At 40.7% G+C, this 18,928-nt stretch overlaps 1 protein-coding gene across 5 annotated transcripts in view; it reads left to right on the forward strand.

The window, feature by feature from the left end:
• Positions 1–18,928, forward strand: part of fasn (fatty acid synthase) — a 37,436-nt gene that overhangs the window by 12,279 nt on the left and 6,229 nt on the right. For all 5 annotated transcript variants that reach the window (XM_061811295.1, XM_061811293.1, XM_061811296.1 and 2 more), the window contains 25 exons: positions 122–256; positions 1,150–1,624; positions 2,787–2,974; positions 3,819–4,008; positions 5,524–5,618; positions 5,766–5,900; positions 6,030–6,233; positions 6,523–6,638; positions 6,736–6,908; positions 7,003–7,194; positions 7,493–7,573; positions 7,823–8,008; positions 9,085–9,264; positions 9,376–9,579; positions 11,833–12,149; positions 12,235–12,636; positions 13,048–13,212; positions 13,326–13,441; positions 14,229–14,383; positions 14,536–14,739; positions 14,855–15,005; positions 15,371–15,549; positions 15,765–15,884; positions 18,435–18,557; positions 18,645–18,868. In XM_061811295.1, coding sequence (XP_061667279.1) covers positions 122–256; positions 1,150–1,624; positions 2,787–2,974; positions 3,819–4,008; positions 5,524–5,618; positions 5,766–5,900; positions 6,030–6,233; positions 6,523–6,638; positions 6,736–6,908; positions 7,003–7,194; positions 7,493–7,573; positions 7,823–8,008; positions 9,085–9,264; positions 9,376–9,579; positions 11,833–12,149; positions 12,235–12,636; positions 13,048–13,212; positions 13,326–13,441; positions 14,229–14,383; positions 14,536–14,739; positions 14,855–15,005; positions 15,371–15,549; positions 15,765–15,884; positions 18,435–18,557; positions 18,645–18,868 — 4,710 coding nt within the window. The remainder of the gene's footprint in view (positions 1–121; positions 257–1,149; positions 1,625–2,786; positions 2,975–3,818; positions 4,009–5,523; positions 5,619–5,765; positions 5,901–6,029; positions 6,234–6,522; positions 6,639–6,735; positions 6,909–7,002; positions 7,195–7,492; positions 7,574–7,822; positions 8,009–9,084; positions 9,265–9,375; positions 9,580–11,832; positions 12,150–12,234; positions 12,637–13,047; positions 13,213–13,325; positions 13,442–14,228; positions 14,384–14,535; positions 14,740–14,854; positions 15,006–15,370; positions 15,550–15,764; positions 15,885–18,434; positions 18,558–18,644; positions 18,869–18,928) is intronic.

An 18,928-nucleotide genomic window follows, 5' to 3' on the forward strand; every position in this document is an offset into this window, starting at 1 on the left:
CTATTAAAACCGTCTGAATTTCAATTTTTTTTAATGAACAAAACCTCAATCCAAAGTAATTTGTGAAAAATTTATAATAGGATCTGCACTCAAATGGGATGTCTATGGTCTCTACGTGCAGGTCGGTGACCCACAAGAAGTTAATGGTATTGTCAGTGTGTTCTGCCAGTCAAATCGAGAGCCACTGCTTATTGGGTCCACCAAGTCCAACATGGGTCATCCAGAACCAGCATCTGGACTTGCTGCCATGGCAAAGGTAAAGGAGGTGGTCTGTGTTTTGTGTGGTTGTTAAAATCAATACAATATTAATTTTGATTTATAAATTTACATAATTTCAGGGTTTCTGCCATAGCTTGTGGTGTTGAAAAAGTAACAGGAAAGTAGAAGTATCAAAAAACAACACTTGATGTACTGTATTGTCTTTGCAGCAAAGAGGTCTGAAAAAAAGTATCATGCAGTCATCTATGAGCAAGAGTCAAGGAAAATGTTGTAGTATTATATACTATCCCTAAACAATTGGTGTGCCTTGCATCCCATTTAACTAATTGTGAAGTCTGTCAATGGTTATCTTTACGTATTAGCAGTTTGGCCTCATGCACTATGAACTCGGGACCTAAGAAAATCTTTTATTTTTTTTTTTTACCCGCTCATTAGCAAAGAAATTATGTACTTGGGAGTGGAACACAAAGCACAACAAATGGCTATAGACTTAGTCACACAACACGTGGACCAAACATAGGCCAAGTTGTCACACAACACATGGACCAAACATAGGCCAAGTTGATTGTAAATTGGTAAATAACATCCAAAGAGTATTCATTACATTGAATACTGGGAAGAAAGTTTTTGAATTTACTTTAAATACACTATTAGTTTAGCATTGCCAACGTTGATCTGGTTAACCAATAAACACATGATCAAAATAAAATATATCGCAGAGCGTGGTAAATCGGTTTTACGGACCACTACGTTGCACTGACAGAGATGCTGTTTCCTTTGTTACAAATTATTTTCAAATTAAATCATTCATATATTGCTGCTTTACTCAAGTTATTACAAAAAATATTTCTCAAAAATGGCCTCAGCCCCTGAACAATTGAACGTTCCATGGTGTATCATTATATAATTTATTTTTTATTCCATGTTTAGGTGTTGCTCTCTCTGGAGAAAGGAGTGTGGGCCCCAAATCTACATTTCAACACTCCTAACACTGACATTCCTGCACTCACTGATGGTCGTATCAAAGTTGTTGACCGGCCTATCCCTGTACGGGGTGGCATCGTCGGCATTAACTCCTTTGGATTTGGGGGCTCAAATGTCCATGTAATTCTTCGCCCCAATGAAAGGAGTGGTCAGACTCAGGCTGACATTACCACACCAACCAGCACGATCCCTCGGGTGGTTCAAGTTTGTGGCCGTACAGAGGATGCTGTGAACGCACTGCTTCAAAAGGCAAAAGAAAACTCTGTTGATGATTGCTTCCTGTCTTTGCTCAATGGACTGTCTGGAAGTCCCGCTGCTGCTATGCCCTACCGAGGCTACACACTGATTGGCTCTCAGACTGACACCACTGAGGTGCAACAGGTGCAGGGCACTCCCAGGCCCCTCTGGTACATATGCTCAGGTGAGACAATTAAAGTGACCCCAGAAGTACCAATCTAATGTTTTCAAAATCAACAATCTGAAATATTGTGAGATGCAGTCAAAAGATAATAATCCCAATTTCACTTAATTTTTTTTTTTTTTTAAATTGGGGGGAGGGCATTTCAGTTTATAGTGGCACGGGGACGCAGCTGTAGGGCTTTGGCCTCACAATTCCAACAACCGGGGTTCAGATCCCGGCCCCGCCCGTGTGGAGTTTGCATGTTATCCCCGTTTCTGTATGTATGGGTTTTCTGCGAATTCTCTGTTTTCCTCCCAGATCCCAAAAACATGCATTAATTGGAGACTCTAAATTGCCCTTAGGTGTGATTGTGAGTATGAATATTGTCTGTCTATGTGTGCCCTGTGACCGGCTGGCAACCAGTTCATGGTGTACCCCGCCTCCTGCTCGATGATAGCAGGGATAGGGTTCGGCACTCCCACGATCCTTGTGAGGATTCGCGGCTCAGAAAATGAATGAATGAATGGATGGATGAATAGTCTAAATACTTGTTTGAAGTGTTACTTTAAAAAGTTAAGCTTAAACCCTTTAAGCTCTTCCTGTCAACCATTTTGGTAAAGACATCATTCTTGGATTCTGTCAGAAGCATAGAGCTGTGATTGAATTTCTAATTTTAGAAGGGGAACCACCACTAAGCATTTTTGAAAGGTTGAAAAATGTGTAAGGGAAACTGCAAGAGACAACAGCATAGTAAAAAAAAGTTTGATGCCCAGGATCAAAGGCAAAGAATAAGAACCTGCTGCTACCTGACAAGCAAAAGCGCTTGTGAAGTCATTGAATTGTTTGGCTGGACAACCATACCCCATACTCATCTTATCAGATTATTTTCTTTTAAGAGCAGTTAGAACTCAGCACTTTTCTGATGACAATGTAAGCAAGCTGTTTAATAAGTTACAAGTTTAGCCTCATGGATGTTACAACAGTCATAGTGTTTAGAGAAAAAAGGATATATTGAAAAGTTGTGATGATATCCCCACTTTTTGGGCTTCATTTTTATTTATACGTTTCCTTTAAAATGCGGTAGATAGAGCTAAAGGAAAATTTGGCTCATTACTTTTTGACTGACTGATATTTACCTCCTGACTGATGACCAATACCACTATTGCATTGTGTGGTACCACAGGTATGGGGACACAGTGGGCAGGCATGGGCCGCAGCCTCATGCAGCTATCAGACTTCAGAAAATCTATAATGCGGTCAGACATGGCCCTGAAGGAAACTGGTCTGGTCGTGTCCCGCCTCCTCATGGAAGCTGATGAGGCTACTTTTGAAGACACAGTTCATGCCTTTGTTGGTCTCGCCGCCATACAGGTAGTGGAGTATTTATGTTTTTGTTGAGAAATAATATCCTGGGTTATAATTCAAGGAAGATGAATGTAACTTTAAAGTTTTTGATTTGGGGGGGTGGGGGGGTTGGTACACTTTGCGACAGCCGCATTATATAGGGAATTTTCTATTCCTAATTTTAAATGTTGTAACAAACGAAAAGTCAATATCTAAAGTGTGTCAGAGTTGGCAAGTTGCTCCAACCGTGCAATATTTTTCGCGGCCAGGACGTGTTGAAAGCTGAGGGCATTGTGAGCAGACGTGTTGTCATGGTGAAACAGCCATGCGTGGTCCTGCCACCACCCTTGTCCCCCTCTCCTTCACTGAACGAAACAAATAGAGCAGGATCTGTCCTGTTGACATGTTGGTTAACTGTCTGCCCCAAATTGAAGAGAAATACTTCTTGCTGATAGTTAGGATTTAAAATACATCTTTTAACAGTCCTGTAACTTTTCAGACACATATCATACTACAGATAGATTTATTAATTTATCTGACACTCTCATTTGACATATACAAATGATCATTATAGATGAGACTATTTATTTATAGTCGCCACCATAGAGGTAGAGAAGCACGTATGTTTTGGTTGTGAGAAATAATATTCTGTCTCATAAGTTAAGATGAATGTTACTTAAATTTCTTAAAAAAAAGAAGTAAAACTTAGATACAGCTGCATTATATAGGGGATTTTCTGTTCCTTATTTCAAATGTTTTGTTTCAAATTTTAATTTTTTTTTATACATTTCTAGACTTTATTTTTTTTAAATGGATAACAGATATAAAATATATATTTTTTTAATGTGTTCTTTCCCTCATCTGGTTGTAGATAGCTCAGATAGACCTGCTCGCTAAGTTGGGTATCCAGCCTGATGGTATTGTGGGCCACTCGGTGGGTGAACTGGCGTGCGGTTATGCTGACGGCTCCCTCAGCCAGGAGGAGGCCATTCTGGCTGCATACTGGAGAGGACGTTGCATCAAAGAGGCCGATCTTCCTCCTGGGGGCATGGCAGCAGTGGGTGAGATGAAGCACTCATCTGTTTTGAAATGAACTTACATTTATTGGCATAGCACTGTTTGCTCTTTTTCTAATACATGTAGAACAGGGGTCGGGAAGCTACGACTCGCGAGCCCTCTTGGTAGTTGCTTACAGCAGGGGTGCTCAATGTGTCCATCGTGATCAACTGGGGCAGTTTTGATCTTGTGTGACTTCGTGCCCCCCCAAAAAAAAGACGTCAACCTGACTTCTCTTGCACCCCCCTCCGCTCTTAAAGGTGTAAACTCGTAATTACAACCGTTACCTTACGCAGCTTATCAATGTGGTTTATAAGGACTTATGTGCCGCCCACCACCGGAATATTTTTTTACATAAAGACATGCCTCTGTCGCCAAGCATTGTTGGCGAGCTCACATTAGTGTGGAGACCTGAAAAAAAATTAAACCTGCAGACCAGCTGATTGTGAAAACTTGGAACGTACTTCTCGTCATATGCCACACACTGCGGCGTGTGAGCATTACTACACTGACGATGTTTGGTTTACCTATGCCTATGAAAAGTCTCTCATATTTAAAAAAAAAAAAAAAAAAAAAACATTAAGACCAACCTATGTTCACGAATAACTGATGGAAGTCTCAAAGGCTTCATGAAGTTTAATTTAATGACTTATGAAACAGACGACAAAGCCGCATTAATGGTAAGAAGTACTTTTGTCATCATTGGTTAGCAACATCATAATGTTATTTAAATTAATTGAGACTTATTGTACTCTTAAAGTGTTGGTCTTACATAAAATGCACAAATACACCTGTATTTAGTTTTAAAAATATTGTATGGCTCGCTTATAGCTTTTAAAAGATTTGACGTTTATGGGGACTATCCATCCATCCTATTTCTGGACCGCTTATCTTCACAAGGGTCGCGGGAGTTCCGTAGCCAATCCCAGCTATCATCGAGCAGGAGGCGGTGTGCATCCTGAACTGGTTGCCAGACAATCACTGGGCACATAGAGACAGATAACAGTCTCACTCACAATCAGTGCAAATTAGTCTCCAATTGACACGTTTTTGGGATGTGGAACGAAACCGGAGTGCCCGGGAAAAAAAACACGCAATCACGAGGAGAACATTAAAACTCCACACAAGCAGGAGCCAGGATTTGAACCCCGGTCCTCAGAATGTGAGACTAATGCTCTAACCACTTTCTCCAGCATTTAGACTATACAGTATATAGTTTAATCTAAGTAATATAATCAATTTTTTTGTTAAATCTATATATAATCTCTACATTTATATTGAGCTCTATCTCATGTTTGCAAAACAGGCGTTTGAATTTAAATGAAGACGACTGTCCATAGGTGTAACTTTGAGTGTCAGTTTAATTTTTGTCTTGCAATTGGCTGATGACCAGACCTGTTCAGGATACTGTATACCCTGTCTCTTGCCCTAAATCAGCTGGGATAGACTCCAGTTCACCTGTGATGTGAATTTGGACAGCCACTGTAGAAAATTGATAATTTTGTTGCTTCATGTTTCAGGATTGAGCTGGGAGGAGTGTATTGCTCAGTGTCCTAAGGGTGTTGTTCCAGCCTGCCACAATGCTGAGGACACAGTTACCATCTCTGGCCCTCAGGTCAGATCTTTTCACACAATTCTATATAATGACAAACATAGTATCTGACAGTAAGCGCTTGTTGCCATGCATACTTTGAACATTGTCATCTAGATTTAACCAATTGTTTTGAAAGGGTTTGGATAAAATGATGTGGTTATTCATCAGGAAGCTGTCAGCAAGTTTGTATCAGAGCTCAAAGAGCATGGAGTATTTGCAAAAGAGGTGCGCAGCGCTGGTGTGGCTTTCCACTCTTACTACATGGCATCTATTGCTCCAACCCTCTTAGCTGCCCTAAAAAAGGTATACAGACGTGCTTAATGTTTTTCAACATTAGTTTTAGACTAAGATTGAAACATGCTGTATAACTGTACTATTTTGATACTGCTATATAAGTATTTGATTAAATGGTAATAATTGTCTTGGGGATAGGTCATTAAGAATCCAAGCCTTCGTTCATCCCGTTGGGTGAGCACCAGCATTCCTCAGTCGGAATGGGACTCTCCTCTGGCTCTGTACAGTTCGGCAGACTATCACGTCAACAATCTCGTGAGCCCGGTTCTGTTCCAAGAGGGCCTCAGCCTGGTGCCTGACAATGCTGTTGTGTTGGAGATAGCACCTCACGCTCTTCTTCAGGTGTGCACAACAATTCCGGTTTTATTTATTTGTTTTTGTTTGTTCATTTGTTTAAGGGTTCAAAACAATGTTGCAACAACCAATCTACAATGTCCAATAATAATAATCCTCAAAGGTTTTATTGCGTAGTTTAACTCCGAATTTATGTGCATGAACAGTATATTTTGTATATTTATCTTTCAACATCAAACTGAGTAAAATTTATTTAAAACAGTTTTGAAATAGATTCTAAAAGGTTCAGTAAATTTCAATAAAATACTGCATTTCTACTTCCTGTCATCTCCCCTAGGCCATCCTGAAGCGTAGCCTGAAGCAAACATGCACTTCACTTTCCCTCATGAAGAGAGGTCACCCCAATAACCTTGATTTCTTTCTCTCGAACATCGGCAAACTATACATGAATGGGTCAGTATATGTCTCATCTGCCTGCATTCAACAACAATGGCTCATTTGAAAGTATATTCTGATAATTATTAGTTATTTATGCACTTTTTTTTTTTAGCATCAACTTGGATGGCAATGGTCTGTGTTCAGAAGTTAAATACCCAGTTCCAGTTGGTACCACTATGATTTCCCCCTTGGTGCAGTGGGACCATTCTCAGACCTGGGATGTCCCCAAGAAAGAGGATTTTGCCTCAGGTTCTGGATCTAATTCAGCCATTGTCTACAACATAAGTACGTACACCTGTTTTGCTTTTGTTTTGTTCAGGAAAATGTGATCTTTCCACTGAGCTATTATGTTTATTTGGTTTCCAATTCTAACCCACAGACATAAATCCAGAGTCTCCAGATTATTATCTGACTGGACACTGCATCGATGGGCGGGTCCTTTACCCAGCAACAGGTTACTTGGTTCTGGCCTGGCGTACCTTAGTGAGAAGCCTGGGACTTGTCATAGACACCACTCCTGTGACATTTGATGATGTCACCATCCACAGGGCTACCATTCTACCAAAGACTGGTGAGCAGTTTAAGGTTGCTGTTGGCGCATATTAGGTAACTTAGCAATGGGGGGGATGTGAAGAGCTGCATTTGAGATTATTGAAATGCCATGGCATTCATTTTGTCCTGATGCAATTAACTTTAGCTAAACAGAATAAGGACATTTAAAAGGCAAAAATCTGTTTATAATTCCCCCCAACACACACACACACACACACACACAGAATAAGCAAAATGGATTTATCGGATTTTGGGGAAAAATCATGTCCACCTGTAAAACAGCCAATGTGTTTTTTTTTTTTTTTGTTTTTTTACAGGTCTTGTCCAGCTGGAAGTACGTTTCATGCCTGCCACTAATAAGTTTGAAGTTTCAGAGAATGGAAACCTGGCTGTCAGTGGTAGGTTTTCGATTTAGTTATGATTTCGAATGACATTACAACCTCCACTGAGAGCATAAAGTCAACTTTTAAGGTTAAGTAAAAGTTGAGTTGCACATAGCTACTGGATACATCATCTTTTGTATTTTGAAAATTAGGATTTCTAAAACAAACCTTCAGATTTTCTAAGGTTTTGTGAATGTTTGTCCTTAGCGTAATTTATATCAAAATGTGGAAATACCTTCCAAACAAGTATTCTGTTAATTTCAGGAAAAGTCAGCATTCTGGAGGATGCGGCCCTAGGTTCATTCCATAGTCAGTTGATCCAGGAAGCTCCCAAAGACAACAAAGACCCCATACTGAAACTTCTGGCACATGATGTATACAAGGAACTGCGACTTCGTGGCTATGATTATAACAATACCTTCCAAGGAATCCTGGAATCTAACAATGCGGGTATGTTTTTGAGTACAAAGTCTGTTTTGGGTTAAATTGCATGTTCATTGCATTTATTTGACTCATGTAGTGATGGACACAAGGAAGTGACCAATACATTTTAGAGCAGATCCAGGATTTTTCATTCATTAACGTTAAAATGTCACGGATAACAAACAACCTCCAGCCAAAGGTCTGCGGTTAATAGTGATCCTATCTTGAATGTTCCCCGACCAAGCCCCCCTCAAACACATTTGCTCCTCCTTCATATACAGAGCTCTTCGAACGACAATGATGTCAGACTTCCTTTATCAATAACCTTCATTTATCAGCAAACTCCTTAAAAGTCCTATATTTTGGCTATTTAGACCTCCATAGAGTGACTAACTTGGACTAACTGTAAAAGTGTGAATTTCGTAAAAAAAAAAAAAATAGAAAAACACCACCTCTGTTTTGTCATACGAGGGTCCAGAATAGACTGCTCCGACAGCTACATCGGTTTATCCTAGTTTTGTCTCTGCTTTATCCATATTTGGCTAATACATACCTATCCCTTGATCGGTTACCTCCATTCAGAAGACCAACTTGAGACCACACGTGTTTGTTACCAGCACTGGTTTGGGAGTGAAGAGGCAGACTAAGCTCTTTGCTCGTGACATAGATGAGCTCAAGAAATTTGAATTACCGTGTCTTCGCGACCATAAGGCAGGCGCACCATATTAAATGGCATAGTCTCAGCTGTGGGTTCAATTTCAGTCTTTAACACATATATAAGGCACACCGCATTATTAGGTGCATACGTGGTGGTGCATGTATGCTATTTAAATACTTCAATAAAGTACAACCGAATTCGCTCCTTACATTGTTACATACGTCAAAGTACAACCAAACTCATTTTAGCTCCTGGCGCCTTTTTAACAATTCAGTGGTGGAATCACTTAGGCTCTTGATGAGAATGAATGATTGATATGAAATCTTTCCCCAGATAAAATATTGCATTACCATGTAATATGTTAATCTAATACACTTTATGGCGTTGATATCTTGCTGCTGTGTGCTGTTTGTCAACTCCACTGTTGTAAATTTTCTTTCTCCAGGTGACAATGGGAAGTTGCAGTGGATTGGAAACTGGGTTACCTTTCTGGATACAATGCTCCAGATGATTGTTGTTGGGTTCTCTGGCCGTAGTCTTCGTTTGCCAACCAGAATTCGCTCAGTATGTATTGACCCTGTTGTTCATCTGGAAAAGGTCTGCGAGTATGGTGATGGAAAATTAGGTATGTGTTACTGTTTTACTTTGTAATTCATACTGTTCATACCATATTGGCATTCAAATGAAGCCAAGGATTTGCCTGATCAGACATTTGTATTAAAAAATATTCCAATAGCTGTGACGGTCCACGTCAACCGCTGCCTTGACAAAATAACTGCTGGTGGAGTACAGATCAGCGGTCTACATGCAACTGTGGCACCACGTCGACAGCAGCAGCAGAACCCACCCACCCTGGAGGAGTTCCTGTTTGTTCCCTATGTGGAAACGGAGTGCCTGGCAGGCAATGAAAAGCTTCTTGAGCAGCTGAGGCATTGCAAAGGTCCTTATCTAATCGATCATAAATATCGTATAAAAAAAAAAAAAGCTTGTGGTTCCGATTTCCCAACCATCTCTAAAAATTCCCACTAACCCTTACATTTTTACACCACATAATAAATATGTAAGGGATGTGGTTCTCCACGGCCATGCACTTATTCCCGGCGCGCCCCACGTGGAAGCACAGAGTTAAGTCAGGTGTTTAACAGCAGCTGTGGTGGTGTAGCCATGTGCCACTTCCCTGTGCATGCTGATTAATTTGTGCATTTAAATCTTGTTTTTCATGCCACTTCTTGCCAGATTGTTGTGTGTGTATATGCAAGTGTTTTCACGAGCGTCAGCTAGCGTAACTGCCCCGTCCCATGTCATAGCGTGACTGAGCTATATAAAGTCAGGTTATGTTTTCATGTTTTGCCATGTTTGATTTTTGACATTGCTTCATGTTTCTTGGACCAAGCCTTCATTAATTTTGATGTCGTTATGCATAAGAGAGGCTGAATTAACAAGAAAATGATGGCACTATGTGCTGGAGATGGAGTAAAAATATATTGTTTAAAAAATTAAAAAAAAAACTACCTACCGGTTATGAAATGTAGGAAATTGGAACTACAACTTTTTTTGTTTGGCTTTATTATATCCTATTTACTTATTATATATAGTTGAAAAAAAGAATCTTGCATTGTAATTCACCTCCCTTTACACCACCATTCCATTATTACGATTTTCACAAGCAAGTCTGCATTATAATAATTATTAATGCGTTGGTCAAATATTAACTACATTCAAATGTTATTGGGTAAGTGGTTGTTTTATAATTGACCCCTCCGTACAGGGCACTTAACCACGCCTCCTGAAGTGACGTCACGCCACGTGCGCTGACGTAAGACAAACAGTAAAAGTGGCAAATACAATACATTCTGGACTGAGACAGACTCCATGCTTCTGATTTCATTCAAATCAACGATATATTATAGATTCTAAATACAATACATTCTTAACTGAGAGAGACGCCATGCTTCTGATTTCATTCAATCATTCACACGTTGCGGTGTTATGCTAGCGGAGAACATCTCATTCATTTATACGAGACGTGTATTAAAAATCAAATTTAGGGCATATCTTCGTGCAAACACAGTCTGGTTTAGCTTCGGCTGCGAGCCAGCAAGAAATCGATACGTTTGTGCAGTCCGATCATCGCTAAGTATCGCTCAACAAAGAATAAGTGTCAATCGTTCACACGCAGCAGTGTTATGCTAGCGAAGAACTTCGAATTCATTTATACGAGACATGTATTGAAAATCAAATATAGGGCATACCTTCGTGCAAACATATGTGTTCCGGTTGATATTAGATGGATTTAGTTGATGATGCGGTCTTCCACAAAGTCTGATCCATCGAAGGCATTTTTCGTACTGGGTCTTCGGTTTTTGGAAAGGGTACGAATCGAACTCCACCAACTAACCTTTCAGGATACCTGTCGTCACTATTACAAAGTCAATGACTACACCTCTTAACCATATTTTTTGTTAAATAACCCAAATACGCGATAAAACGCTAACTAAACCTATACTGGACCATGCAATGTTGTCTGAGAAAATGGTGGGAGCAAAAACGGGCTTTGGTTTATGCAGATCTCTGGCCTCTGATTGGTCAGTGACGCGGATTGCGCAATATCCACGGAGGGGTCAATTGAGTAATTATCAAGCTGGATAAAAACAAAGACCTTTAAACGTTTTGAAAGTGTTTTGTCAGTTCCTATGTCTACATTTGTTAACAGTAATTTTGACTATTTGGTTAGGGTATGAACAGTTTTAGTCTTAACTTCCATCCATCCATTTTCTTAGCCGCTTATCCTCACGAGGGTCACGGGAGTGCTGGCGCCTATCCCAGCTGTCATCTGGCAGGAGGCAGGGTACACCCTGAATTGATTGGTAGCCAATTGGAGACCGATAACAGTTGAACTCACAATCATACCTCGAGGCAGTTTAGTCTCTAATTAATGCATGATTTTTGGGGTATATGGGAGGAAACCGGAGTGCCCAGAGAAAACCCATGCAGGCACGTGGAGAACATGCAAAATCCACACAGAAAGGGCCAGGATTTGAACCCTGGTCCTCAGAACTGTGAGGCCAAAGCTCTACAGCTGTCCCACCCAATTGGTTCACCTGTTTAGGATAATGTCCTGCAAACAAACAAAAAATACCAGCCCATGGTCCATGTCTTTTTTTTTTTTTTTTTACCTATTGTCTCCATATAGGATTCATCCACAAACTGCAGCAAAAGTTGGCTCCGCATGGGCTGAAGCTCTGCATCCCAGGGCTACAGGGGGTGGCAGAAAGCTCACACCCCAGCACAAAATCCTCTGAGCCTGGCTTGATGCGATTACTTAACATGCTCTGTAACCTGGAGCTGAATGGGAACCTCAGTTCAGAGCTGGAGCAGACAGTGAATAAGGAGAGGGCATGTCTGTTACAAGACAGTCTACTGCGGGGGCTTCTGGATGGCCCAGCTCTCAGGCACTGTGTGGACACTGCCCTGGAAAACAGCATACCTGGAAAGATCAAAGTCTTAGAAGTGAGGGCATTTGTCAAATGTGATATTATGTAATACCTCTTCATTCAATTAATATTGCATGTATTTTATCATGTTGCTTTGCCAGGCACTATCCAATGACGGTCAGCTCTTTCCCCGTGTGGTAGAACTCCTTAATATCCAGCCCATGTTGCGTGTGGAGTATGTTGCTACAGCAGCCAATGAAGATCTTCTGGTTCCCAACCAGACCACACTGGAGGAGCTTGCAATCACCATTGCTCAGTGGGACCCTTTTTTGGGGCCAGCCCCTGGGGGTGCAGTAGGAGCGGCTGATCTGGTGGTGTGCAACCATGCCTGGGGCCCTCTCAGGGTAGACCCTCATGTGCTGGTGGCAAATCTAGCTTCTGGAGCTAGACAAGGGGGATTTGTTCTCCTCCACACGTTGCTAAAGGGAGAGACGCTTGGGGAAACCGTAAGCTTCCTCTCCAGTGTCAATGACAATAACAGTAAGCAAGGACTGCTCACACAGGTCAGTGGAGAGGATACACAAATCCCCTTAAAGCTATATGTGTGCATTCTGTCAGTTATATGTGTGAAATATAAACTGAAAGATTTATTAAATCTTTTACAAGTGCTATAATGATTGCTCTCTGATTTGTATGTAGATGCATGTGTGCAAATTAGTAATTTACATTAGGGGACATTGACCCCTTTTAACTGGTATTTACTGCTGATGAGTCCAGTCAGCAAATGCCTTGTAAAAGTAATGACAAAAGCAGATTATTTATTTTTTTTACTCTGACATTGACATGTTTTAATTTTTCCTCAAATGGACTGAAACATACACGTACTACATTAACAGTATGTACTTTGTGTATCAGCATGGTGTGGACATAGTTTGAATGATTGAGGAATAATGTGCTGTCAACCTTTTCGCCAGACGGAGTGGGAGAGAGTGTTTGCTGAGGCTTCGCTCACCCTGGTGGCCATCAGGAAGTCTTTTTATGGTTCAGTACTCTTTCTCTGTCACCGTCTGGCTCCTGCTAAACAACCAATTGTCCTTGCTGTTGATAATGCTGACTACGAGTGGGTAGAAACACTCAAGGTAAATTTGTGGAGCTGCCTCTGTGATTTTGTCATGTCTACCAGTACAGTACACAGTATATAAAACATCAATGTCCTTCTTTCCCTGAATATTTCTTGGTTATTCTTAAACAGGCAACACTTGCTGAGCCCTCTGATTCGCCGGTGTGGTTGACTGCCTCCCAAGCCCACTGTGGCATTGTGGGAATGGTCAACTGTCTGCGGCAGGAACCAGGTGGCCTCCGAATACGGTACAGCACAGCCTTACCAGTGTTTAAGCTAGATTTCCATGCACAGCAGCCTGTATCTATGTAAAGAACACTCAATTGTATCTAAAACTCATACAGTAGGTAGTCTGTTACATAAAGGGTTTGCATCTATTGCATTAATCATTTATTTATTATAGAATTAATGGACTTCATTGGAGAGCTGGATGTGACCTAGCAACTTCCAATCTACCACTTAAGTACTTTGCTAAATAAGTTAGACTATCATGAGTTGATACAGAATAAACTCATTGGCTAAATGCCCTACCTGGTTGTCCCCATGGCATTCTGTCTTTTGGGTACACTAAAAAAGGGTCTTGACCTCCTGCGAGATATTTAATACATTTTCCTTAATGCATTTGGCAAATTTTGTGACTGATCAATCAACTTCCCCCAAATGGAAAAGGGGCCTTAGACACAGTGGAGGGAATTATGAAAAGTTCCAAATACCAGTCAGTGTTTGCACAGTACCTTCATGCTTCTGCTAGAAAGGATAAATATTGCATATTTCCAAGCATATTTGGGGTTAATTGGAGGCATGGCAAACATGGCAGGTCAGTAGTTACTCCCATTACATTAATTCTAAACACAGCCATGTCAGAGTTAAAATGGAATACTCACTTGTGCATCCCCTTCTCTGTCAAAGATAAATTGTGCTGTAGATGTAGACCACATTACTATATGGTGGAAAGAAAATTTCTCATTTTTTGCATTCCAAAAACCTGGCCCTCCCCTTTCTTTTATTAATTGTCATTGGTTTCATGTTTCCCAGATGTGCATTTGTGTCAAATCTAAACTGCTCGTCAGAAGTGCCGACACTCCAGGTTGACAATCTATCCATGCAAGCGGTGCTCAAGGGGGACCTTGTCATGAACGTCTTCAGAGACGGGTGCTGGGGCGTCTTCAGGCACCAACAAAAAACTCTTGGTATAAAATGTGCATGCACTACTTCTCATTTGATCCTGACTGTTTTGTCATGGGTGTCTGTGGAGGTCATGACCATTTTGAAGGGATTTTTCATGATAGACATAACTTGGCTATCATGGTTTTGTTTTTTGTTTTTTTTTTTCCTTTTGTAGATCGAAATGAAGAATTGACGGAGTACGCTTATGTCAATGTATTGACTCGAGGAGACCTATCGTCACTGAGCTGGATTGCCTCGCCTCTCCGACATTTTGTACCCAGCAATCCCAACGTGCAGCTCTGTCGCGTCTATTACAGCTCGCTGAACTTCAGAGATATAATGCTCGCCACGGGCAAGCTCCCACCAGATGCAATTCCAGGTAAGGTTTCTGTGGAAAACTAAAGAATGTTGCTATTGTTTCTGATACCAGCAGTATAGAAGGCCACTTATTCCTATTTACCAAAAATGTATACAATAAATTCCCTACTGTGTAGGGGACCTTGCACTGCAGCAGTGTATGCTGGGGATGGAGTTTTCTGGTCATGATCCTAACAGTCGCCGTGTAATGGGACTTTTACCTGCTAAAGGTTTAGCGACGTGTGTGGATGCAGATAAAAGATTCCTCTGGGATGTCCCCTCCACCTGGTTAGTGTCACATTTTAGTGTGTGCCAATTCACATACAGTATAAGAATGGAGGCTTTTTTTTTTTTTTTTTTTTACTGTTCTTTAGTAGCCACTTGACCATTGAAGATCTATGATTAACATACTACACAATGGAAAAAAATATGCAACTGTATTAATGATCATAATGACAATATGAATGCAGTATATCAAGAACATTAAATCAATTTTGTATTTTTTTTTATTTATTTTTTTTTGTCCAGCATGTTAGTCACAATCGATACATATACAGAACCAAAGGGCTGGTCATAAGTGTCTTAGTACCCACTAAAATAGTGAGTTTTCAAAAGAGATGTTCTGCTACAATTCAATCTCTCTTGACATGCAGGACGCTGGAGCAGGCTGCCTCAGTGCCGGTGGTCTATGCCACAGCCTACTACTCCCTTGTGGTTCGCGGCAGGCTGCGGCCTGGAGAGAGTGTTCTCATCCACTCAGGATCAGGGGGTGTTGGGCAGGCCGCCATTGCCATTGCCCTCAGCAAGAGTTGCAAAGTCTTCACAACAGTTGGTAGGGTTTTTTTTTTTTTTTTTTTTTTTTTTTTTAAATGTCCAATATATAATTTAAAATTGATTTCAAAATAAAACACAGCTTTTTTTATGTGAACATTAGAATTCCCTAGGCAATTAAATATATATTGTAATTGTTTAAAGGCACCTGAATATGTGTAGCTATAGTATGTCTAACACGCCAAACAAACCTTTCCCTTTGATTCACATCTGTAGGCTCAGCGGAGAAGCAGGCTTATCTGCAGCAAAGGTTCCCACAGCTCTTGACAGAGTCCTTTGCTAATTCTAGAGATACGTTGTTTGAACAACACATCCTTCTGCACACTCAGGGCAAAGGTTTGTGCCATCTGTCTTTAATCACAAATACTCTGGAATAGTGGAGCAGATTCATCTGCACTGTGGAAAGCGACTCTGTATTGTCATCTTTGTGCTCAAATAGTTTGGTCCTTTTTAATAATGTATGCGGCATACTTGGTCTACTGAGTAAAGTACATTTGAGGTCAGAAGTTTGCATACGCTGCGCAAAAGACACTTTGTCTGAAGTCAAATCATACCAAACCTCTCTTGTTTCATGTCAGTCAAGGTCACCAAAAGTTTTGTTAAAAGTCACCTTAATGAGAGACAATTTCTTATAGAATGTAATATTTTCTTTGAGGTTGAATGTTTATATATCTTTAAAGTGTATGGAATGTTTTAATTTCTGACGCAAATTATCTTTTCTAGACCAAAATATATGTTCAACTGTACCATGAAATGCATAACCTTTTCGATGTTTTTACCAAAAAAATATTTATGAATTAGTCTTTGATCTTTGACCTAGTTTCCCATGTCTGAAAAACGCGTGTGGCTGACCTCTGACGTCACTACAGGTATACAAATCATACTGCAGATAGTTTCTCATACAAGCACAAGCAGAGCCATCGCGCTGTACAATGAACAGCCGGGTTGGTCACGTACCTATTTACCAAACACATGGCGTTTGCATAATTTTAAAAGGAGACCGAAAACTTTGTAGATACATTCAGGATATCGAAGCCTTTACTATTTATCAGTTTATGACTAACTTGACCAAACAAGAACTTCACAAATGCTTATCTGTCTTTGTTTCCAACACGAGCCATATCCTGCTCCCTGCGTGCTCGGCGCTTTCTTCATGGGCAGCTATTTCGTCTGCATTTGAATGTGTATGCTGTCTAACTGGCTCAAATTGATAATCTTTAATGCCTTTATAAAGCGATTATTCTTCACCGTCTTCGTGGGACCCTTCAGAATAGTGTTCATCGCTTGAAATATTGGAAAATTCATTGTCGTTCTTACAATGTACTCCAATGCTCGCCATGTTGTCACCGGTTCTGACATCATGTTCCTACTCAGCCATTTCCACTTTGTTTCTGTCTTTTTCCAGCGAATCCAGCAATGTGCGATCATTTTTTGCCTATAATTGAAAAATAAAAATGTTTGTCGTAACCGATTTCAGATTTGAATTCTGCATTAAAAAAACTGCATAATATCAGCAAAAAGGTGCATTGAGGACCTTCCATACACTTTAAAGAACATGCGGAAGCCCAGATGATGATGTCAGGGCTTTGGAACCTCCTGATAGGTTAACTGACAACATGGGTGAATTGATGGCATGTATTTGAGGCCACACCTCAAACACGCTGCTCCCTTGTTTGAAATCATGAGGAAAATTAAAAGAAATCGGAGAGAGAATTGTGGAGCTTCACAAGGCTGGCTCATCCTTGAGTGCAATTTACAGATGGTTGAACGTGCCCCGTTCATCTGTGGAGACAATTATAGGCAAATGTAAACATCACGGGGATGTCCACTCATCACACTGCTCAGGAACGGGATGTGCTCAATGTCCCAGAGATGAACATGTTTTGGACCAAAACGTGCAAATGAACCCCAGAACAAAAGCTAAAGACCTTATGAAGCTGGTGAGAAAGTGTTGTTTTTTTTTCCACAGTGAAACGAGTCCTGCACCAACATGAGGAGTTGAAAGGCCATTCACTAGGAATGTAGCCATTACTCTTAAAGAAACATAAAAACACCAGACTACAGTTTATGAAAAGACTCAAAGATCTTAACATCTGGAGACATGTCCTGTGGTCTGATGAAACTAAAGTATGGCTGTTTGGCCATAATGACTGTTACTTCTACAGGAAAAAGGGGGAAGCTTGTAGACCTGAGAACACAAAATCAACTGTGAAGCACGGAGTTGGAAGCATTTTGTTGCGCAGGAACTGGAGATCTTCATAAAATAGAGACCATCATGAGGAAAGAACATTACATGGAGATATTAAGGCAACATTTTAAGACATCAGCCAGGAAGCTGATGGGGGCAAATGGGTCTTCCAAAATTGACAATGACCCTAAGTATGTTGCCAAAATGGTTAAGAAGTGGCTTGAGGACAAGTCAATATCTTGGAGTGACCATTATAAGGCCTTGATCTGAATCCCATCAAAAATTTGTGGGCAGAGCTGAAAAGGTGTGTGCGAGCAAGGCAACTGACATACCTGACTCGGTTACACACCAGTTCTCTCAGGAGGAATGGGCCAGGAGTCCAGCAGAGTACTATCAGAAGCTTGTGGAAAGTTACCCAAAACGTTTGACCCAATTCATGTAGTTCAAAGGAAATCCTACTTGATACTAAGGAAATGTATCAAAACTTTTGACCTCAAACAAAGTATAGAATTCTCAAAGAAATGCTCTCCCATTATTGTGGCATTTAATAAAACTAAATAATTTTGGTGATCCTGACTGACCTTAAACAAGGAGAGCTTTACTATGATGATGATGATTTTACTTCAGTGAGACAAAAAATTAAATGTTTTTACATAGTGTATGTAAACATCTGGCTTCAACTGTATATGATGTTACAGGTGTAAATGTGGTGCTGAACTCTCTGGCTGAGGAGAAACTTCAAGCTAGTGTTCGTTGTCTTGCACGACACGGACGATTCCTGGAAATTGGAAAATACGACCTTTCCAACAACTCTCCTCTTGGTCAGTATGAAGCCAAATAACAACTGGGGCTTACCATCAACAAAAACACATGACTGCAGACTCACTGGTTTTGGTTCATCCCTCCAGGTATGGCTCTGTTCTTGAAGAATGTGGCATTCCATGGCATTTTGCTTGACGCTCTCTTTGAAGAGGGCAATCCTGAGTGGGAAGAGGTGTCGCAGTTGCTTCAGGAGGGCATTGCAGAGGGTGTAGTCCAGCCTCTAAAGACCACAGTTTTTGAGAGGGACCAAGTAGAGGAGGCATTTAGATACATGGCCCAAGGCAAACACATTGGCAAGGTCCTTCTGAAGGTCAGTCACGTCGCTGACGGTGAAATTTGCATTTTACAATGTTTTATAGTTCAATGAACA

Source organism: Syngnathoides biaculeatus, chromosome 22 (assembly GCF_019802595.1).
Source record: "Syngnathoides biaculeatus isolate LvHL_M chromosome 22, ASM1980259v1, whole genome shotgun sequence".
NCBI lineage: Eukaryota > Metazoa > Chordata > Actinopteri > Syngnathiformes > Syngnathidae > Syngnathoides > Syngnathoides biaculeatus.